This window comes from Oncorhynchus mykiss, chromosome 15, assembly GCF_057628025.1.
Source record: "Oncorhynchus mykiss isolate SJ-2025 chromosome 15, ASM5762802v1, whole genome shotgun sequence".
Taxonomy (NCBI): domain Eukaryota; kingdom Metazoa; phylum Chordata; class Actinopteri; order Salmoniformes; family Salmonidae; genus Oncorhynchus; species Oncorhynchus mykiss.
In genome coordinates this window covers 65,221,001-65,242,799 of record NC_143036.1, presented here as the reverse complement: position 1 = coordinate 65,242,799, position 21,799 = coordinate 65,221,001, and the positions used below count along the sequence as shown (strand labels likewise).

General features: G+C 42.1%; 1 protein-coding gene across 1 annotated transcript; it reads left to right on the top strand.

The window, feature by feature from the left end:
- The first annotated feature begins 451 nt into the window (after positions 1-451).
- On the top strand, positions 452-17,796 carry LOC110490520 (uncharacterized). The gene is made up of 9 exons (XM_021563944.3): positions 452-776; positions 1,423-1,625; positions 2,032-2,091; positions 2,266-2,361; positions 14,517-14,627; positions 14,739-14,862; positions 15,183-15,432; positions 15,575-15,624; positions 15,737-17,796. The coding sequence occupies exons 1-9, from the start codon at positions 719-721 to the stop codon at positions 17,053-17,055; spliced, it is 2,271 nt and encodes a 756-aa protein (XP_021419619.3). The 5' UTR covers positions 452-718; the 3' UTR covers positions 17,056-17,796.
- Positions 17,797-21,799: the final 4,003 nt, after the last annotated feature.

The following is a 21,799-nucleotide window of genomic DNA, read 5'->3' as shown; positions in this document are numbered from 1 at the left end:
TCACCCAAGTCATAGACTGTTCTCTCTACTACTGCACAACAAGCGGTACCGGAGCGCCACGTCTAGGACCTTAAAGGCTCCTTAACAGCTTCTACCTTCAAAGCATAAGAATTCTGAACAATTAATCAAATGGCCACCCGGCTGCTATTCGCTGTTTATTATCTATGCATAGTCACTTTACAAATTACCTTGATTAACCTGTACCCCACATTGACTCAGCACAAGTACCCCCTGAATATAGCCTCATTATTGTTATGTCATTTTCTTGTTACTTTTTGATGTAATACTTTTTTTTAACTTAAGTTTATTTCGTAAATATTTGGTCGCCTAAAAATATGACATATTGCAGCTTTAAATCCACTTCAGTCAGTGTAAATGAATGGGAGGAGACAGGTTAAATAAGGATTTTTAATAGTTGAGATAATTGAGACATGGATTGTGTATGTGTGCCATTCAGAGGGTAAATGGGCAAGACACAAAATGTACGTGCCTTGAACGGGGTATTTTTGGTAGTATGTGCCAGGCGCACCGGTTTGTGTTGTGAACTGCAACACTCAGTGTACAGTAGTACATTATTGCTGTGAGCCCGTAATTAGGACCTTTATTTTGAAGACAATTTTGGACGCTGGAGTAATAGGCCTACTGGTGGCAAAGGTTTCACATCCTCTTTGTTCGTCGGCAGTAACGTTGGCTAGCTAGGTTTACATTCTACCGTCTCATGCGGCGCTCACTAGCAAAGGTAGCTAAGATACTGATTGGCACATGGGCCATAATGGGTATGTATTCGTGGTAACTTATATTATATAAAACAATATTTTGTTTTTGCTTGCTATACATCTGTCTAGGTTGGGTTTTCTAGCTAGGTGGCCAACTAGCCGTGATCAGGCAGGGTTGTCCTCATTAGTGTACACTTTACTGAACGTTTTGCAACGCAAAATGAAAACGAGCGTTTCTTATTGGATAAGTTCAGACTGTCCCTGTCCGTTTTTTTCTCCTCCGGTGCATAATGAACACGACCCTGATCTCAAGGAAGTAGCTGGGTAGCTAGCTAGGCCTACTTTGCCGTTTTTAGCAAAACCCCTTGATCTATCTAGCAGTGCCGCTACGGCGATCTGTTATGTTATTGGCTAACTCACGTTCAGATTTGAATTATGTTATTGTGTCCACTTGGGCACATTCTGTGCAAGCTAGCCTTATAGCTAATACGTAAGTGCAATCTAAACTATAAGGTTAAGTTAGCTATCTGCTGGCAATGTTATATCAACCGTAACATTTATTATCACTCAATGAATAACTAACTATCTGTAGTTAAGATATGCAAAACTAGCACATTTAGTTACTTCTGCTATGTTAATGTTCTTACAAAATGTAATTGATTTAGCTAGACATCTAACACACTTCACTGTACTTTTCACATTATAGATTCCCCCATTCCGCTCTCCTCCCTGCGCCTTTTGGTTCCACCTCTACGACTGATGTCTGCATTTATGTGGCAGGTAGCACAACAGAGGGCCATCAAGCACTATGGAAAATTAGAGGAGTTTGTGACCGTGGTAACACAAACTGTCACAGAACTTATGACTGACAGACAGAGGACCCTCCTTATTTTGGGTCTGAGAGCAAGGGTAAGAAATGCCACATATTATGCCATACAGAATCACTTCAAAATGCTGGGAAAGTTCCACCTACTTCCTGCATCCTGTCACATACTCTTTTTGAATGGGCTTTAAAAAAATCATGATAACATGGGCATTTAAGACATTACATTCTATTTGTAGATTCATTTACTTCTACCCGAGGCCTTTTATGAATGTTTTCAATTGTGTTTTTGTAATCGAAAACCATAAGGCATCAGGAAGAATTTCACATATCTCAAATTACTGTGTTTTCATGAATTTGATGATATCTTGAAGCCCATTAAAAAAACAGTATGAGACTTTATCCAGGAAGTAGGGGGACTTTCTTAGTGTATAGGTAAAATGTAGAAAATAGTTTTATGCAAAGTATCAGACTGGACCACTTTTCTTGCAGGTAAACCCTGTCAGCCTCCAGACCCTCCTTTATAGAATAAAGTCTTCTCAACATGCACAGGTTGGTGAATCAAAGTATAAATATTGTGCCAAGATTGGAGCTTTTGTTCTGCTGGACACTTTGAGATAATTAACACCCTCATAATTAAGCAACATTTAAATACAAGAGATTTAAGATTGTTGGTATGGATAGTTGTCTAAAAATGAATCTTTAAAAAAAAACTTTGTTTTACAGTCCAATGATGCAGGCATGGAATCACCTGAAGCTAACTTTGCCAAGCTCACCCAAAGCTTGATTATAGACCCGGTTGAGCGTGAACACTTCGTCCATGTAAGTAGCTGTTAATGCCAAGCTTGTCTTGAACCTACAAGGATTCAGTCTTTTACGATTATAACATGTCACACTGTGCAACGTGACCAAATTAAAATCTTGACATCAACCTGGCTGGGTTGTAAGGTTTGCCTCAGTTCTGTTGTCACATTCTGCGATTGGCTTGCGAGGCTACGTCAGTCGACTTAGGCTACGTCAGCTGGGCGTATCAAGCATTGGCGTCAAAATAACAACAACAAGCTGTTGCTATGTCGATTGACAGACACTGCTTTTCCTACCTCTGTGACTGAGCGGTCCTTGTAATAAAAAGCTTAACTCTCGAATTGAAGAGGTAGATCACAACATGGAAAAGCTAATGCCAAATATAAGCCCCGTAGCATGATTATTGGCATTGCTCAATAAAAGCATTGTAATTTTAACATTCAAGGTGTGATGGTTATTTATAACTACAGGGCCAATTATTTGCACTAAGCTTTCATTATACAATGTGTGATTCTTATTTTTTATTTTTATGAATGGTGTCATTGCTGGTCATGTTCTTATTCATACTGCCATAACTTAGGGAAAGTAGAGGTACTTAAAGGAAAATTTTGGACAGATTTGAGTGCGCACGAAACCGCTCACTTCGCTTCTTCCTCTGGTTTACACACACCAAGCCCCTCTCCCTGTCACTCACAACAACAAATATGAGAGATCACTTCTTCCTCTTTGACAAGTGGTTTCAACTCGCTATTTACGTTTGAGTGAGGAAACTATTACATTTTAAAGAGAAATTGCAGAAAGTAGTAGTGGAGAAAGTAAAAGTTACAAGTCCATTATGATATTCTGAGAGAGCATCTTGGCATGTATAACAAAGCAATTAGAAATGCCAGACGGGCTCATTTTTGTAACTTGATCACTATTAATCAGAATAATTCGTCAGTGCTCTTCCTGACCATTGATGGCCTGATAAATCCTACCCTCGCCAACCTATGTGAACTTTCCTCTACATCTAAATGTGAAGAGTTTGCGGCATATTTCAGAGATACCCAGCCTAATGTTTGTCAGTCAAGCAAGACCTGATGATAAGTTTTGATATGTGCCCTAGACTACCACGCAAAGGCACTATGGATTTATTTTCCCTGGTTGACACAGACATGCTCAGGAAAGTGATATCACAACTTATGCCTTCTACCTGCCTTCTCTATCCTACCACCACCTTCAAAACAGTTTTTAATTGCATATCTGAAGAAGTGAAAGCTATTGTTAATCACTCCCTGTTCACAGGCACTTTCCCCACTGCAATAAACTGCTATGGTGAAACCCCTTCAGAAGAAAAGTAATCTAGATTCTTCAGCTTTTAGCAATTTTTGGCTATGTTCAAACCTTCCGTTCATAAGCAAAAATCTGGAGAAATTGTTTTCAAACAGCTTCTTTTTTTCCCCAATCTGGTTTTCAGGACTAGCACAGACACAGCCTTTGTTCAAATTGTAAATTATTTTAGAGGCAACACAGATGCCAAACAGCTCTCTGTCCGTTGTAATCTTGGATTTAAGTGCTACATTCAACACTGTTGACCATGATGTCCTTCTGGACAGACTGGAGAGGTGGGTTGGCCTCTCCTGTCCAGTTCTAAAATGGTTTAGTACCTATTTTTCCAGTCTTGAGTTTTGTCACCCCTGGTGAACATATCACGTTGCGTTTGACACAGTTCGATTTTGGGTTCGGTTCTGTTCAGTTTATATATGTTACCCCTTTGCAGCATTATCAGAAAGCACAGCATTGATTTTCACTGCTATGCAGACGATACACAACCTTTTACAATAGTGTCACCAGAGGATTTTAGATCCACGGATAAACTATTAGACTGAATTAGTGATTTAAATAATTGGATGGCTCACAACTTCCTCCAAACTAAATCAAGTCAAGACCGAGGTGGTACTTGTTGGAGCCAAAGCACAGAGAGAATCTGTCCACACCTATCAATTCACGGACAAGACAGATAAAAAAACCTAGGTGTTATTTTAGATTCTGAACTCCATTTCGACTCATCTTTTTACCACCAGAGGAACATTGCCACGGTGTGTCCAATGTTCTCTTGGGCTGATACAGTGACTCATCCATGCTTGTATTACAAGCAGGCTTGACTCCTGTAATGCTCTTCTGTCTGATCTACCCAAGAAAGTCATTGGTTAACTGCAAAAAACATACAGAATGCCGCCCCATGGGTACTGACCAAGACCAGACAGACAGCACACAATACACCGGTCTTAAGGTCTCAGTACTGGCTGCCTGTGCGTTTTTAGAATTAATTTCTATTGGTTTTTAAATCAATCCATGATTGTTCACCCCAATACATGTCAGACATGCTTTTAAGTTATGTACCCAGTAGGTCTCTCAGGTCCTCTGGCGCATTGGTCTTTTAACTATCCCAAAGCCTAGGCCCAGGAGTCATGGAGAGGCAGCCTTTAGTTACTATGCCTCTGGAATAGTCTTTAAATGCCTTTAAAAGTGCTTTCCTCACCATCTTAAATAAGCATGCCCCGTACAAAAAAATGTAGAACTAAGAACAGATTATAACACTTGGTTCACCCCAGACTTGACTGCCCTTGACCAGCACAAAAACATCCTGTGGCGTTCTGCATTATCATCGAATAGCCCCCGCGATATGCAACTTTTCATGGAAGTCAAGAACCAATATACAGTCAGTTAAGAAAGCTAAGGCTAGCTTTTTCAAAAAGAAATTTGCATCCTGTTGCACTAATTCCAAAAAGTTTTGGGACGCTGTAAAGTCCATGGAGAATAAGAGCACCTCCTCCCAGCTGCCCACTGCACTGAGGCTAGGAAACACTGTCACCACCGATTAAATCTACGATAATCGATAATTCCAATAAGCTTTTTCTACGGCTAGCCATGCTTTCCACCTGGCTACCCCTACCCCGGCCAACAGCTCTGCACCCCCTGCAGCAACTTGCCCAAGCATCCCCCTCTTCTCCTTCACCCAAATCTAGACAGCTGATGTTCTGAAAGAGCTGCAAAATCTGGATCCCTACAAATCAGCTGGGCTAGACAATCTGGACCCTCTTTGTCTAAAATTATCTGCCGCAGTTGTTGAAAACCCTATTACTAGCCTGTTCACCTTCTCTTTCGTATCGTCTGAAATCCCCAAAGATTGGAAAGCTACCGCTCACACCCCCCTCTTCAAAGGGGAGACACTCTAAACCCACAGACCTATATCCATCCTGCCCTGACTTTCTAAAGTCTTCGAAAGCCAATTGTGTTTGCACTCAGAAGACATTCATTTATTTTTTTAAATGTTCCTTTTGTTCGATAAAGTATCTTTATATCCGAAAACCTCTGTTATATTTTCACATTTTATTCAGTAATCCACAGGCTCAAACACAGTCACAACAGGCAGACAAAAAAAAATCTAAATTGTATCCGTAAAGTTCATAGAAACATGTCAAATGATGTTTATATTCAATCCTCAGGTTGTTTTTAGCCTAAATCAGTGGTTCTTAACCTTGTTGGAGGTACTGAACCCCACCAGTTTCATATGCACATTCACCGAACCCTTCTTAATTGAAAAAAAAAATCTAATTCAAAACATAGGTACATATTTGACTGGTGCACAAAATGAACCGTGCATCAACATCACTGTGTTCAAAGAACAAAATCATCAAAACATTTTCACACAGATGATAATTTTCACACAAAAACAAAAACATAATAATGAATATTTACTGCAAATCAGTGTGACTTCTGCTGTTGCCTTTCAGAGACCAGTTCAGAAATGCGCGGCTTCACCTTGGCAAGTGCCACTCTCATGTCATTTTCGCAACAAAGTCTGTTCCTTTTCTTCGTTTTTATGTCCAGCATCCTCGAAAAGGATTGCTCGCAAAGATATGTTGTAACAAACGGTATGAAAATCTCCAGAGCTTTCTTAGCAATAACAGGGTACGTTACCATTTGTTGACACCAAAACGTTGAAAGCGTTGTTGTTCTGAAGAGTTGCTGTTGAACCTGGCTCTGCTGAATTTCAATGATTTCATCGAGGTATTCATCATTGACATCTGTTGTCTCAACACTAAACGTGAACGGCTGTCTCACCCATGCTGGATATGACTCTCTTGTAGGGAAGTATCCGTCGAGAGAATTTGCAAGCTCATCTAAGTGCGTGGCAATTGCTTGCTTCAGTTCAGCGGGTACAGAAATGTCTCCGATTCCAGATACATCTTCGATCTTACGTCCAGCAGGGGAAAGTTTGCAAAGTTATTGTTCTCTGTTCGTCGTTTCCATAACGGTAGCTTTTTTTGAAAAGCCTTCAGGTTTTCCTCCGCTTCGATGATGTTGACTCCACCGCCCTGCATCTTTTGATTGAGATGATTGAGAGCTGCGAAGATATCGGCCATGTACGCTAAAATGAGAATGAACTCAGAATTTTTGAAGCAATCTGCATGACAATGTTGGTGCTCTTGCAAAAACAGGGCTAATTCCACACGCACGGCAAAAACACGATTCAGCACCTATCCCCGGGATAACCACCTAACGTTAGAATGGTACAGAAGTACCTCGAATTCAGAGCCCATTTCTTTACACAGCTCACTGAAGATGCGATGCCGCAGAGCACTAGTTCGCACATAGTTCACGCATTCCACTACAATTTTTAATACTTCTGCCAGTTTTGGAGGCAAGGTTTTTGTTGCCAACGCATGCCTGTGCAGAATACAATGCGTAACAATGATGTGTGGTGCATCGGCTTTCACTAGCGCACCAAAACCAGACTTTCTTCCCAGCATGACTGGAGCTCCGTCCGAACAAACTGCAGAAACCATATCCCACGAAAGATTGTTGTCTTTGAAGAAGTCATCCACAAGTTTCTTCACATCGGCTGCCTTAGTTGTTGTTGTAAGAGGCTTACAAAATAAAAATTCTTCCTTTATCACGTCGTCTTTCACATAGCGCACGAATACAGCAAGCTGGCTTAGATTGGAAACGTCTGTGGTCTCGTCGAGTTGAAGGCTGAATTTTGCCGGGCTTGAAATCAGATCTGCAACTACTTGAGCCAAGATGTCTTTGCTCATGTCCTCTATTCTGTCGCTGATGGTGTCATTTGAAAAAGGAATTTGGGATAACTTAACTTCAGCCTCTTTTCCCAGCATGATATTCGCCATCTTCAACGCAGCTGGTTTTATGAGTGTTTCACCAATGGTGTGTGGTTTGCCCTGCTTTGCGATCAGGTAAGCAACTTTGTACGATGCTGTGAGGATCGGTTTGTTGATGGGTACAAAGCCGAGAACAGGCAGAGTAGCCTTTTCATCGAATCTGGCTCTCTTCACCTTGAATTCAGCGAGCGTTGTGTTCTTGTATTTTCCATCTCCATGCAGCTTAAGGAAGTGTTCTCTTAGTTTTGCCGGTGCTAGACTAGAATTGCTCAACTTGGCATTGCAAATCATGCAGTTAGGACACTGACTCCCATCACGTTCGGTTATACATGTAAATCCATATTGTACATATTCGTCCGACCACTTTCTTTTTTTGCTCGACATAGTAAGTATGAAGGGATTAAAATATTAAGAAAGAAATCACAAGTCGACTACTGAGCCCACCAAATTCCCTGCAGCACAGATAGGCCAAGCATGGTAGCGTGATCACCTGCAGCCAATGATGGCCAAGCGGAGCGTGTCATCACGAATCATATTAATCGAATGTGTGTCTTGACCTCCGCCGAACCCCTGAGACTGACTCACCGAACCCCTGGGGTTCGATCGAACCCAGGTTAAGAACCACTGGCCTAAATGATCTATAATATTTAAACCGGACAATAACGTTGTCAATATAAAAGGTAAACAAGAAAGGCACTCTCTCGGTCGCGCGCATGAAAAAGCTCTGTGACACAGCAGGGTCCACTCATTCAGGCTGCTCTTACTCCCTCATTTTTCAGAAATCAAGCCTGAAACAATTTCTAAAGACTGTTGACATCTAGTGGAAGGCATAGGAACTGCAATTTGAGTCCTAAGTCAATGGATACTGTAATGGCCTTGAATAGAAAACTAAAACATCAACAAAAAATTACTACTTCCCGAATTGATTTTTCTCAGGTTTTCGCCTGCCAAATCAGTTCTGTTATACTCTCAGACATTATTTTAACAGTTTTGGAAACTTTAGTGTTTTCTATCCAGATCTACTAATTATATGCATATCCTATATTCTGGGCCCGAGTAGAGGGCAGTTTAATTTGGGCATGCTTTTCATCCAAAATTCTACCCTAGAGAAGTTAACAAACCCCCAAACGAGCTTCAGTGACATACAACACTCCTTCTGCGGCTTCCAACTGCTCTTAAATGCTAGTAAAACTAAATGCATGCTCTTCAACCGATTGCTGCCCGCCCGCCCGACTAGCATCACTACTCTGGACGGTTCTGACCTAGAGTATGTGGACAACTACAAATACCTAGGTGTCTGGTTAGACTGTAAATTCTCCTTCCAGACTCACATTAAGCACATCCAATCCAAAATTAAATCTAGAATCGGAATCCTGTTTCGCAACAAAGCCTCCTTCACTCATGCTGCCAAACACCCTCGTAAAACTGACTATCCTACAGATCCTTGACTTCGGCGATGTCATTTACAAAATAGCCTCCAACTCTCTACTCAGCAAACTGGATGTAGACTTTCACAGTGCCATCCGTTTTATCACCATATACTACCCACCACTGCGACCTGGATGCTCTTGTTGGCTGGCCCTCGCTACATATTTGTTGCCAAACCCACTGGCTCCAGGTCATCTGTACATCTTTGCTAGGTAAAGCCCCGCCTTATCTCAGCTCACTGGTCACTCTAGCAACACCCACCCGTAGCATGCTCTCCAGCAGGTATATTTCACTGGTCATCCCCAAAGCCAACACTTACTTTGGCTGCCTTTCCTTCCAGTTCTCTGCTGCCAATGACTGGAACGAATTGCAAAAATCACTGAAGCTGGAGTCTTATATCTCCCTCTCTAACTTTAAACATCAGCTGTCAGAGCAGCTTACCGATCACTGTACCTGTACACAGCCAATCTGTAAATAGCACATCTAACTACCTCATCCCCATATTGATATTTATCTTCTTGCTCTTTTGCAACCCAGTATCTCTACTTACACATCATCATCTGCACATCTATCACTCCAGTGTTAATGCTAAATTGTAATTAATTCGCCACTATTGGCCTATTTATTACCTTACCTCCCTAATCTTACTACATTTGCACACACTGTACATATATTTTTATATTGTGTTTTTGGCTGTACGTTTGTTTATCCCATTTGTAACTCTGTTTTTGTCGCACTCCTTTGCTTTATTTTGGCCAGGTCGCAGTTGTAAATGAGAACTTGTTCTCAACTAGCCTACCTGGTTAAATAAAGGTAAAATAACCTGAAGGGGCCGAAACTGTAATTAACATTTTTAAAAGATCTTAACACACCTTTTAAGCTTTGCTTTTCCTTCGGGTGCGTTTTAGTCATTCAGTTTTTGTTATTCATCCTCTTATCTTTGTAGTAAATATATTTTTTTTCCTGTGAAGAACATTGTTGCATTAATTTCTGAAGTTGTATAAATAAAGCTTGATTTAACCTGTTAATTTTCTGTAGTCTAATGCCTGCTACATTGTTAGTGAATGTGCATTATGCAGGGTTCTGATAATATGTCCCTTTCCAATAATGCAGAGAAATTATATAAATGAATAAGGTGTAAATGCAATGAGTAACGATATCTTGACTATATACATGGTGTACTGTCGGGAAGAGTGGGTTGTGCCCGACTACACAAGTGGCAGTAAGTGTAAACGCAACAAGAGTTCAAGTTTGAGATGCTTTTACATGAGCTTTTTGTGTCTCTGGCGTTGTAGTCCACAAGCTGTTCAGGCAAGAGGGTGGTTAAAGTGGGCGGCCACCTGTAGTGTCTTGCGGCGGTGTGGCTTCACTGGCAGAGTCCGTAACTCTCCTTCTGAGAAGTTAGTGGAAGGAGAGTAGGCACACTGTCTTCTTAACTGCTCACTTGAGTTAGGTCCAGCCTTCCAATCTCGTGCCAGTCAGTTGATTAGGGAATGCCTTGCAGGTGTGCTGACTAGTAATCCTGCACAGGTGTGTTGGTTGAGCAGCGCTGTGGCACTGTCTTCAGCTGGCCTTGTGCTGAAGGTAGTGCGGCCTTGCACAGTGCTAAACTGAGTGCCGTTGTCCATGGGGCTGAATTGAGCGCACCTGTCTCCTGTGCTAAGGTGGGGTGGTTCTGTCCATGTTGCTGCACTGAGTCCTTCAGCCATACCTATGCCCATGCCTTTCATGGTGCACACACCCCTCCCTTTAACTCTGAGCCATGAGAGGAATTGGTGAGAGAAAAGAGAAAATGGAGCTGGTAGAGGGCATCAGTGTTCCCATGAGCAGACCCTGGTCTGTGTCGAACCACAAAGTTGTATGGTTGTAGCTCGAGGAACCAGCGGGTCGCCCGGTCATTTATGTCCTTGGCCATCCACTGCAAGGGTGCATGGTCTGTCTCCAGGGTGAACTGCCTTCCCATGGTAGTAGGATAGGGAGCAGACAGCCCATTTTATAGCCAGACATTTTTATACGGTAGCATACTTCTGTTCCCTAGGTAGGAGCTTTAGACGGCTCCCTGTCCAGTTTCAGAGGTGTCTGTTTGGACGACGAAAGACTGGGAGTAGTCTGGTGACCTCAGGACTGGTCCTAAACAGAGGGAGGTCTGAAGATCCATGGAATAAACCGCCGGTAGTAACTGGCCAGTCCCATGAAGGCTCTCACCTAAGTCTTGGTGGCTGGATAGGGCTAGTTGCTTGGATACTAGGGCGATGGGGCTGGCCTTCTGACTTTTTGACTCCTCTATGGCGTCCAACACACATTTTTGACCTCGGCGCAGATGGCTTTGCGATGAAATTCAAGGACCCTATACGGCTTCACATGTACAGTCTTCCCAGGTAGCGTAAGGATATCGTACTCTAGCACATCTGTCCACGGAAAATATCCGTGAGGGAAGATATTCATGTACTGATCAATAAAGTGTTTTACTTCTTGGAGTTGTTGGAGTAAGGTCTAGGCCCATGTTTACGACATCTCTGGGTATTTCCTGATGAAGCTCTGTGGAGACAAAGGCCACAGTATCATCCTCCTCCCACTTCTTCAGAAGGTTAATGTGATATTCTTGCTCCCGTTTACGGCGATCTGGCTGGTTTATCCCGTACGTCACTGGGTCTCCATGACCGCGTAGGGCCCCTGCCACCAGGCGAGGAACTTGCTTTCTGTGGTGGGCAAAAGGAGCACTCGGTCACCAGGATTGAACTCTTGGAAGGCCCACCCTTGTGAACATATGTACCAACTCCTTGGCTTTGGTAGTGATGGTTCATAGGGGAATTGTCTCCGGGTACCTGGTGGCATAGTTTACCACCACCAGGATATATCGGTATCCTTTCCCAGACTTTAGGAGAGGTCAAATTAGGTCAATCCCTTGTCTATCAAATGGGGTCTCAATGATGGGTAGCGGGGTACGCGCTACTGGGGCAGTCAGCTGACAGGTGGGACACCTCTGACAGTACCGTGTGACAGACATGTAGATTCCGGGCCAGTACAACTTCTGTAGGATTTGTTCCCTTGTCTTTTCCTCGCCCAGATGAGTGCCCAAGGCGTAAGAGTGGGCCAGTTGGAGAACAACTGGAACATACACTTTGGGCACAAGGAGGATATAAGTTCTTTGCCTACTTCTGTAAACAATAGAGTAGCCCTTGACGAAGGGCAATGTAAGGAATTACCAAAGGGTATTTGCGAGGTTTTGGTCTCTGGGCATCACCAACACGGCCCTGCAACATAACTGAGAAGTCATTGATATACAGTGGGGTTCAAATACCATTTCAAATATCTCAACTTTCACCTACAGTGGGGCAAAAAAGTATTTAGTCAGCCACCAATTGTGCAAGTTCTCCCACTTAAAAAGATGAGAGAGGCCTGTAATTTATCATAGGTACACTTCAACTATGACAGACTAAATGAGAAAAAAAATCCAGAAAATCACATTGTAGGATTTTTAATGAATTTATTTGCAAATTATGGTGGAAAATAAGTATTTGGTCAATAACAAAAGTTTATCTCAATACTTTGTTATATACCCTCAAACGTTTTCTGTAAGTCTTCACAAGGTTTTCACACACTGTTGCTGGTATTTTGGCCCATTCCTCCATGCAGATCTCCTCTAGAGCAGTGATGTTTTGGGGCTGTTGCTGGGCAACACAGACTTTCAACTCCCTCCAAATATTTTCTATAGGGTTGAGATCTGGAGACTGGTTAGGCCACTCCAGGACCTTGAAATGCTTTTTACGAAGCCACTCCTTCGTTGCCCGAGCGGTGTGTTTGGGATCATTGTCATGCTGAAAGACTCAGCCACGTTTCATCTTCAATGCCCTTGCTGATGTAAGGAGGTTTCCACTCAAAATCTCACGATACATGGCCCCATTCATTCTTTCCTTTACACGGATCAGTCATCCTGGTCCCTTTGCAGAAAAACAGCCCCAAAGCATGATGTTTCCACCCCATGCTTCACAGTAGGTATGGTGTTCTTTGGATGCAACTCAGCATTCTTTGTCCTCCAAACACGACGAGTTGAGTTTTTACCAAAAAGTGATATTTTGGTTTCATCTGACCATATGACATTCTCCCAATCTTCTTCTGGATCATCCAAATGCTCTCTAGCAAACTTCAGACGGGCCTGGACATGTACTGGCTTAAGCAGGGGGACACGTCTGGCACTGCAGGATTTGAGTCCCTGGCGGCGTAGTGTGTTACTTTGGTCCCAGCTCTCTGCAGGTCATTCACTAGATCCCCCCCGTGTGGTTCTGGGATTTTTGCTCACCGTTCTTGTGATCATTTTGACCCCACGGGGTGAGATCTTGCGTGGAGCCCCAGATCGAGGGAGATTATCAGTGGTCTTGTATGTCTTCCATTTCCTAATAATTGCTCCCACAGTTGATTTCTTCAAACCAAGCTGCTTACCTATAGCAGATTCAGTCTTCCCAGCCTGGTGCAGGTCTAGAATTTTGTTTCTGGTGTCCTTTGACAGCTCTTTGGTCTTGGCCATAGTGGAGTCTGGAGTGTGACTATTTGAGGTTGTGGACAGGTGTCTTTTATACTGATAACAAGTTCAAACAGGTGCCATTAATACAGGTAACGAGTGGAGGACAGAGGAGCCTCTTAAAGAAGAAGTTACAGGTCTGTGAGAGCCAGAAATCTTGCTTGTTTGTAGGTGACCAAATACTTATTTTCCACCATTCCTCCAGTTGCAGAGGAAGGTGTTTAATCCCAGGGTCCTTAGCTTAGTGGTGCGCTTGGAGGGCACATGTCAGCAATCAAGTTTTCAAGATATATAACTTTCGAAATACACAAATACCAAAACACAGCTGTATTTTGAAAGTTATACATCTTAACTCGATTGCTGATATACAAAACCTTTTGGGACTATATCAACAATGGACTAATGAAACAAATATCAAAAGAGTGGAGTTTTCCTTTAATTGGTAGACCCTGTCACACTGAACAAGCCAAGACGTCCGACAATCGTTTACGACCTAAGAATTTGATCACCACGTTGACATTTTGTCTGGGATGGCAAAATCGTGGCATAAGACGGCTAAAATCATGCAGTCTGTGCGGGCCTTTACTTGAACATTTTCTCTGGCCTGACTCAAGTTAGTTATGATGTTCGTGGAAAATATAGTTGAGTTGAGATTCAGTAAGATTATTAGTCAAGATAGCATTTGAATAATGAATAGGCCTACGCTATTATAAATCATAACTAGTCATTCTCTAACATTAATTTGTCTAAACTGCGTATACTCAGACAACCCAATTCAGAATTTCTTTCAGACATTGGTATTTTGACCAATCAGATCTGATGTGAAAAAATCTGGTGTGATTGGTCAAAGGTTTAAGCAAATATCAGAATTGGGATGCCAGTCTATGCCACAACACTGATTCCTGTTCTGTGGGTACTGGATTGTGCTAGCCTGGGTGCCAAGACAGCAGAAACAGGCTTGGCACCCAGGCTAGGATCATTCAGGGTCTATAAATAAATATAAAACAATAATTAATTGGTTATTAATTATTTTCCCTTATCTCACTGACTCTCCATCTTCTCAGGTGGTGTTTCCTGAAGAATTCAGACCTGATTTTGACCAAGTGCTTCAGGAACTGGTCTGTGACTTTCTCACTCGGCTGGAAGAGCTGCTTACACTACCAGACTTTAAGCAGGTGCAGAAATCACTTTCGTAAGACAGTCTTGAGACAACAGCATTCAAATGAATAACTGTAGTTGGCCTGGAATCTATTTTGGCATTTTTCTTGTGTCCCTCTTTTCCCTAGACTGCATTGTTGCTGAGTGCTGGCTCCTCTGGCCTAGATGAATGCCTGCAGTCTTTCTCTCACTCAGAAGATCTCCAGTTTCTGCTCCAGAATTACAAACAATGCAGAACATTGTACACAAACAGTAAGTTCATAGAAAAGTATCAATTTTTGTATATATAATTTTAGCACCACATGGTCAGAAGGTTTATTGATGGAACAACAGCATCTGAGGATCATAATCTGATTTATGTGCAGGAAGTTCCTCTCACCATGTTCCTTACATTTCTTGTTTATTTTAAAGGGATTTAAAGTTGGAATGATTAGACCAAATAAAGTGATGGATTAAAATGTAAAGTGATGGATTAAAATGTAAATTATGGATTTGAGAAGTTTTTCCTCTAGGTTTTCAGAACAGTCACCTAGATATTATTCAGTGTGTTTTTAATGTTTTTGTCTGTGCAGTTTCCTCCTCTGACATTCCTCAGGAATCAGATATTGAATCTGATGCCTTCCCTGACCAGTTAAACCGTACCAATCTGGACACTGGTGTGGGGATGAGGACTGGGACACAAAGCAGAGACTGCCAAAGGATGGAGTTGGCATCACATTTAGTGGAAATGGGGAGCACAAGAGATATTATAGGCTGCGATGAAACCTGTGATGAAGGGAATGAAGATGACATTGATGTAGAGGATGACCCAACACAGAAAAGGTATGAGAATATATGTATTTTTGTTGTTTCAAATGGTACAGTTGGTAAATAACCATTTGCATTTGGACAGTCTATCAAACAAACTTACCACTTGACCCAGTAATAGTCAACAATTTGCATTTCTGTTTTGTGCCTTTCACAGGGCTGGTTCTGGTCTTTCTCCTACCAGTGTCGTGCAAGGTGGTGATACAGGTGAGACCTCACAAACTTTTAGTCAAGTACATTTACCCTTTGGAAAGCCGCAGCTGACCATTGTGGGGCAATGGAAGGGGAAACGTCAATGTTTTTATTCATTTTTCCACAGACCCAGTTGCAGGGGTGTCGTTTCAGGTGTTGACTCCCCTGTCTTCAGCTTCAAATGAGTGTGCCCCATCTACTTCCAGTTCATCACACATTAACATTTTCCACCAGTGTCCCCAGTGTGGGAAGTGCTTTAATTATCAGTCTCAACTTGTCCAACACCAGCAAATTCACTGTGGGGATAATCCATACAAGTGCTCCAACTGCGGGAATAGATTCAAATTCTTTACAAGTCTGTCAAACCATAAGAGGATGCAATGTGTGGGCACTGCCTTTAGCTGCCCCAAATGCTGGAGAGAGTTTGGTTCTCTTCGTGAGAAATTGAGACACCAGTGTCCACACAACGAAGTCATGTACATCTGTCCACAGAGCGGGAAGAGTTTTAAGACGCCACAGCAACAACCATTCCAGTGCCGTCATTGCGCAATGGCCTTTTCCGAAATGGATCAACTGCATGCTCACGAAAAAATTCACGGAATCGCCCAAAATCTTGACTGTCACACATGTGGAATGACCTTCAGCAACTTGCCCAGCCTCGTGCACCACGTGGAAGCCCACAAGAGGTCGGATCTGAGGCCATCGTCGCACCTTCCAAAGAAGAAGAAAGGATTGCAGCTTCCGAAAACTCACCACTGTCACCAATGTGGAAAGTCTTTTGTAACAAACCGACGCCTTAAGGATCATGTTCGTACTCATTTGAATTATCGTCCCTTCCCCTGCTCCTACTGTGGAAAATGTTTCACTCAGAAAGGTAATCTCAATGTGCACATAAGGATCCACACAGGGGAGAGACCCTACATGTGCTCTGTGTGTGGGAAGACCTTTCAGTCAGCAGGGAATCTGCAGGTACACCAGCGCTTTCACACTGGGGAGAAACCTTACCAATGCAAAGAGTGTGACAAACGTTTTACAAAGTCGAGCCATTTAGTGGTCCACATGCGTGGGCATACTGGAGAGCGTCCCTTCACTTGTAATGAATGTGGAAGGAGTTTTATCCGGAAAACTTGCTTAAAGAAACATTTGCTAGTTCATTCAGGGCAGAAGCCTTATTCACGTCCTCGTTGCCCGAATAATTCCAAACGCAGTTCACAACCAAGCTATCATATGAAGGAGAATCCTACTAATGCGACTGCCATGACTGGACATGCGACTGCCATGGCTGGACATGCGGCCGCCATGGCTGGTCATGTGGCCGCCGTGGCTGGACATGTGGCTGTACCAGCGATCTATCATGACAGCCTTAACATAAAAATGTTGGCACATGTTGGCATGTCCCGAGGCTATGCCATGGAGAGACTAGGAGGCGGTCCTTCAAATTGTTGAACGCTGCCATGCGCGTGGAAAAATGTCCCAATACTTTCCTCCTGGCCTGACCTCTCACTTTTGAGTAAGACTCTTAGTTGGGAGTGCAATTCGCTAGCGAAGCAACAAGTTATGGGGAAAAATCAATACTAGTCCAGAGAGATTAATGGGTGTTCTAATTATTGTTAACATGGAAACAACTGCATTTTTCATTGGCTTCATGCACGGAATTGAATTGGAACAACTAAGAATTTATCATTAACACAGAAACAAAGGAATTGTCCATTGTAGGTTTTCCAAAAACGTGCGGCAATGGCGTCATTCACTGATGGGGGAGGGGCTTTGGTAGGTGAGGTGGGGTGTAGACTCTAGTCTTTCTCTATACATCATGTCTCAGAACCTCATCAAGTAGCTGATTTGGTTGCCAAGGTTACCGGACCAATTAAGAAGCTACTTTATAGTTTCATGTGATGTTCTGTTTTTCTCATTACAAATATTATTCCTTTACAGATGTATTAGACATGTAGAGCTGTTTGCATGTACACATGTTTATGTAATAGGAGCGGTAGTCATGGATAGAGGGTGAAATGCATGTGCAATTGTAATATAAGTATTTACTCTAACAGTAATAATGATAATGTGTTATTTGATAAGCGTATTTCTAGACTTTCAAGGAATCTAGAAAAGTGTATTTTCTGGTGTTATATTTGGAGGGTTGTGATATTCTTTGTTATACCTATTATTAAAGGTTTTAATACTTAAGCTTCTATTTATTTATTTTAAGGGCACTGTGCTCTCTCTGTGCAGGTTGGTCACAAGTAACACAATCGCATGCTATCGCAAGGCAATTAGGTTGTGTGTTCTGTTTTCTGGGTTATTGTCTGCTCACAACTAGGGTTGCAAAGGGTCGGAAACAAATTTCCGGAAATTTTCCATGAAAAGTTAAGCCTGTGAATTTAGCTTAAATTCATCAAAAAAGTTTACTCATAAAAGTGAACCTTTTTTTTGTGGGATACACATAAGGCAATTAAAGGTATTGTGGCATATTTTGGTTAAACTGTCCCCAATTCAATGGAATTGCAAACCTCTGCATGCACAGTGCACTCTTCCATCACATGTACAGCTGATTCTCAAGATCTTGCACACAAATGAGATGCTATTGAGCCCACACTACTACACTGTCTGAGCCAAGGACTACATGCTTTCTGGTAAGTTTTGATTACAATACTGGGTGGGATGAATATATTTTATATGGCATACATAATTTTTTTGTTAACTAGTAAACAGTAGCCTACAGCAAAGTGTGTTTAAATCATGTCTAACTTAACAATTTCTGCTAGTTAGTTTTTGCTACCATGTGGGTTTTTTGCCTGCTAACTGAAGTGTTAATTCACCTGTTTCCATACATGTTTAATTTAAAACATTTTTCTTACAAAGAAGTTGTTTAATCTAACTGTTAAACTATTTATCTGTACATGGAATTGTATTTGTTGTTTTTTTACTCATGTTTTTCTAATATTTACAGGAAAATGCCACGGGCACTGTCTGATGTGTGGAGACATTTCACTGCAGCTAATGTAGAAGGAAAAGCTGTGTACATTTGCAAGTAGTGTGCCAAATCATATGTGAAAAATGCAACAAAGATGGAGAATCATCTGGCCAAGTGCATAAAGTTCCCTCAGCACTCACAACAAGCAACCTCTGACAAAAGTCCCTCTTCTTCTATTTGAGGTGAAAATGATGAATCAGACACATTATTGATAGCAACAGCTCATGGTCCTCCTGGAATCAGACATTTTTTTTGACTCAATGGTGGAACGTAGCCAGAGAAATAATGATGAATGTCTTGCTCGAGCTTTGAATGCAACTGGTTCACCTCTGATGCTCACAGGAAATGTGTATTGGAAGAGATTTCTGAATGTTCTTCGCCCAGCATACACCCCTCCAACCAGACATTTATCTACTAATTTGCTGGATGCAGAGTTCAACAGAGTTTGAGTGAAGGTTAAGCAAATCATAGAGAAAGCAGACTGTTTTGCAATCATCTCTAATGGGTGGTCTAATGTTTGTGGGAAATGAATAATTAACTACATCTCCACCCCTCAACTACTATTCTACAAGAGCACAGACACAAGGGACAACAGACACACCGGTCTCTACATTGCAGATGAGCTGAAGGCAGTCATCAATGACCTTGGACCACAGAAGGTATTTGCACTGGTGACAGACAATGCTGCAAACATGAAGGCTGCTTGGTCTAAAGTGGAGGAGTCCTACCCTCACATCACACCCATTGGCTGTGCTGCTCATGCATTGAATCTGCTCCTCAAGGACATGGCACTGAAAACAATGGATACACTCTACAAGAGAGCAAAATAAATGGTTAGGTATGTGAAGGGCCATCAAGTTATAACAGCAATCTACCTCACCAAGCCCAAGTGAGAAAAATAAGAGCACCAAATTGAAGCTGCCCAGCAACACCCGTTTGGGTGGTGTTGTCATGGTGACAGTCTCCTGGAGGGGAAGGCCTCTCCAAGAAATGGCCATATCACAGTCTGCCGATATGGACAGCCCCATCAAGAGGATCCTCCTGGATGTATTTTGGGAGAGAGTGGTAAGCAGCCTGAAATTCCTGAAACTTATAGCAGTAGCCATTGCACGGATTGAGGGGAGACAATGCCATCCTGTTTGATGTTCAGACTCTGCTTGCAGATGTAAGAGAAGAAGTCCGTACTGTCCTTCCCATTTCACTGTTGCTCCAAGCAGAGGAAACTGCAGTTCTGAAATACATCAAAAAGCGTGAAGACTTTTGCCTGAAGCACATACACGCTGCAGTGTACATGTTGGACACCAAGTATGCTGGCAAGAACATCCTGTCTGGTGTAGAGATCAACAAGGCCTATGGTGTCATCACTACTGTGTCTCGCCACCTTGGCCTGGATGAGGGCAAGGTTCTTGGCAGTCTGGCAAAGTACACTTCCAAGCAAGGGCTTTGGGATGGAGACAATATGGCAGTCTTGTCAACATATCTCATCAGCCACCTGGTGGAAGAGACTTTGTGGATCTGAAGCTCTTTCCCCTGTTGCCGCCATCATCCTCCAAATCCCACCAACATCAGCCGCCTCAGAGCACAACTAGTCCTTGTTTGGGAACACACACACCAAAGCACGCAACAGGCTGACCAATACAAGGGTTGAAAAATTGGCCATCTGTGCAAAGTTTTGGCATTTTGAGCCTGTCAACGAGCCATCCTCAACAGAGTTGGAAAGTGACAGTGAAGATGAGGCCTCAGTCTGATGTTCAAGAGGTGGACATTGAGGAGGTCCAGGGAGAAGACATGGAAGCCTGAGAGGAAGACAACCAAAGCTTTAGTTTCTAGACTAGAATTTTACAGATGTATGTTGAAAACGTTTTTGGTAGATGCGATGGATCATTGGGGATCATTCAATATTCCCTTTTGTTGTTCAGTGAAATCATCCCATGTGAAGTCAACTCATTTAATTAAAGTTAAATTCGTAACTAAATTGTTTTATTTATATTGGAAGGATTTAATAATTTACAATCGTCTACATATGATAAGGTAAAAGGTTTATGTTTCTGTCTCCATATATGGTAAATACAGTTGAAGTCGGAAGTTTACATACTTAGGTTGGGGTCATTAAAACTCATTTTTCAACCAATCCACACATTTCTTGTGAACAAACTATAGTTTTGGCAAGTCTTTTAAGACATCTACTTTGCATGACTCAACTAATTTTTCCCAAAAGATTTTACAGACCGATTATTTCATTTGTAATTCACTGTTTCACAATTCCAGTGGGTCACAAGTTTACATACACTAAGTTGACTGTGCCTTTAAACAGCTTGGAAAATACCAGTAAATTATGTCATGGCTTTAGAAGCTTCTAAAAGGCTAATTGACATCATTTGAGTCAATTGGAGGTGTACCTGTGGATGTATTTCAAGGCCTACCTTCAAACTCAGTGCCTCTTTGCTTGACATCATGGGAAAATCTAAACAAATCAGCCAAGACCTCGGGAACAAATAAATAAATATGGTTCATCCTTGGGAGCAATTTCCAAAATGCCTGTAGGTACCACGTTCATCTGTACAAACAATAGTACACAAGTATAAACACCATGGGACCAGCTGTCGTCATACCGCTCAGGAAGGAGACGTGTTCTGTCTCCTAGAGATGAATGTACTTTGGTGTGAAAAGTGCAAATCAATCCCAGAACAACAGCAAAGGACCTTGTGAAGATGCTGGAGGAAACGGGTACAAAAGTATCTATATCCACAGTAAAACGAGTTCTATATCGATATAACATGAAAGGCCACTCAGCAAGGAAGAAGCCACTGCTCCAAAACCCCCATATAAAATCCAGGGGGTGATATCTATCCTCTTTCTACCTGTCCTTGTTTTGTATGTTGTGTTTTGTACCCAGAACTTTGGGTGTTGTTGTTCCTGTCTGCTCTCTTGTGTTTAGATGCGAATTGTATACTTGTACACTTTTATACCTATACACCATTCTTGTGTGTGTTTAATAAAAAATATTTGAACGAGAAAAAAAAAGAAAAGGCCAGACTACAGTTTGCAACTGCACATGGGGACAAAGATTGTACTTTTGTTCTCTGGTCTGATGAAACAAAAATAGAACTGTTTGGCTATAATGACCATTTGTATGTTTGGAGGAAAAAGGGAGAGGCTTGCAAGCCGAAGAACACCACTCCAACCGTGAAGCACGGGGTGGCAGCATCATGTTGT

What these genes read in the sequence shown, in the direction of transcription:
- LOC110490520 (XM_021563944.3), top strand. Translation starts at nt 719, where the DNA reads ATGCGGCGCTCACTAGCAAAGGTAGCTAAGATACTGATTGGCACATGG. An exon ending in TGGCACATGGGCCATAATGG is followed by an intron (nt 777 to 1,422) that starts GTATGTATTCGT and finishes TTCACATTATAG; the next exon opens with ATTCCCCCATTCCGCTCTCC. An exon ending in AGCGTGAACACTTCGTCCAT is followed by an intron (nt 2,362 to 14,516) that starts GTAAGTAGCTGT and finishes CCATCTTCTCAG; the next exon opens with GTGGTGTTTCCTGAAGAATT.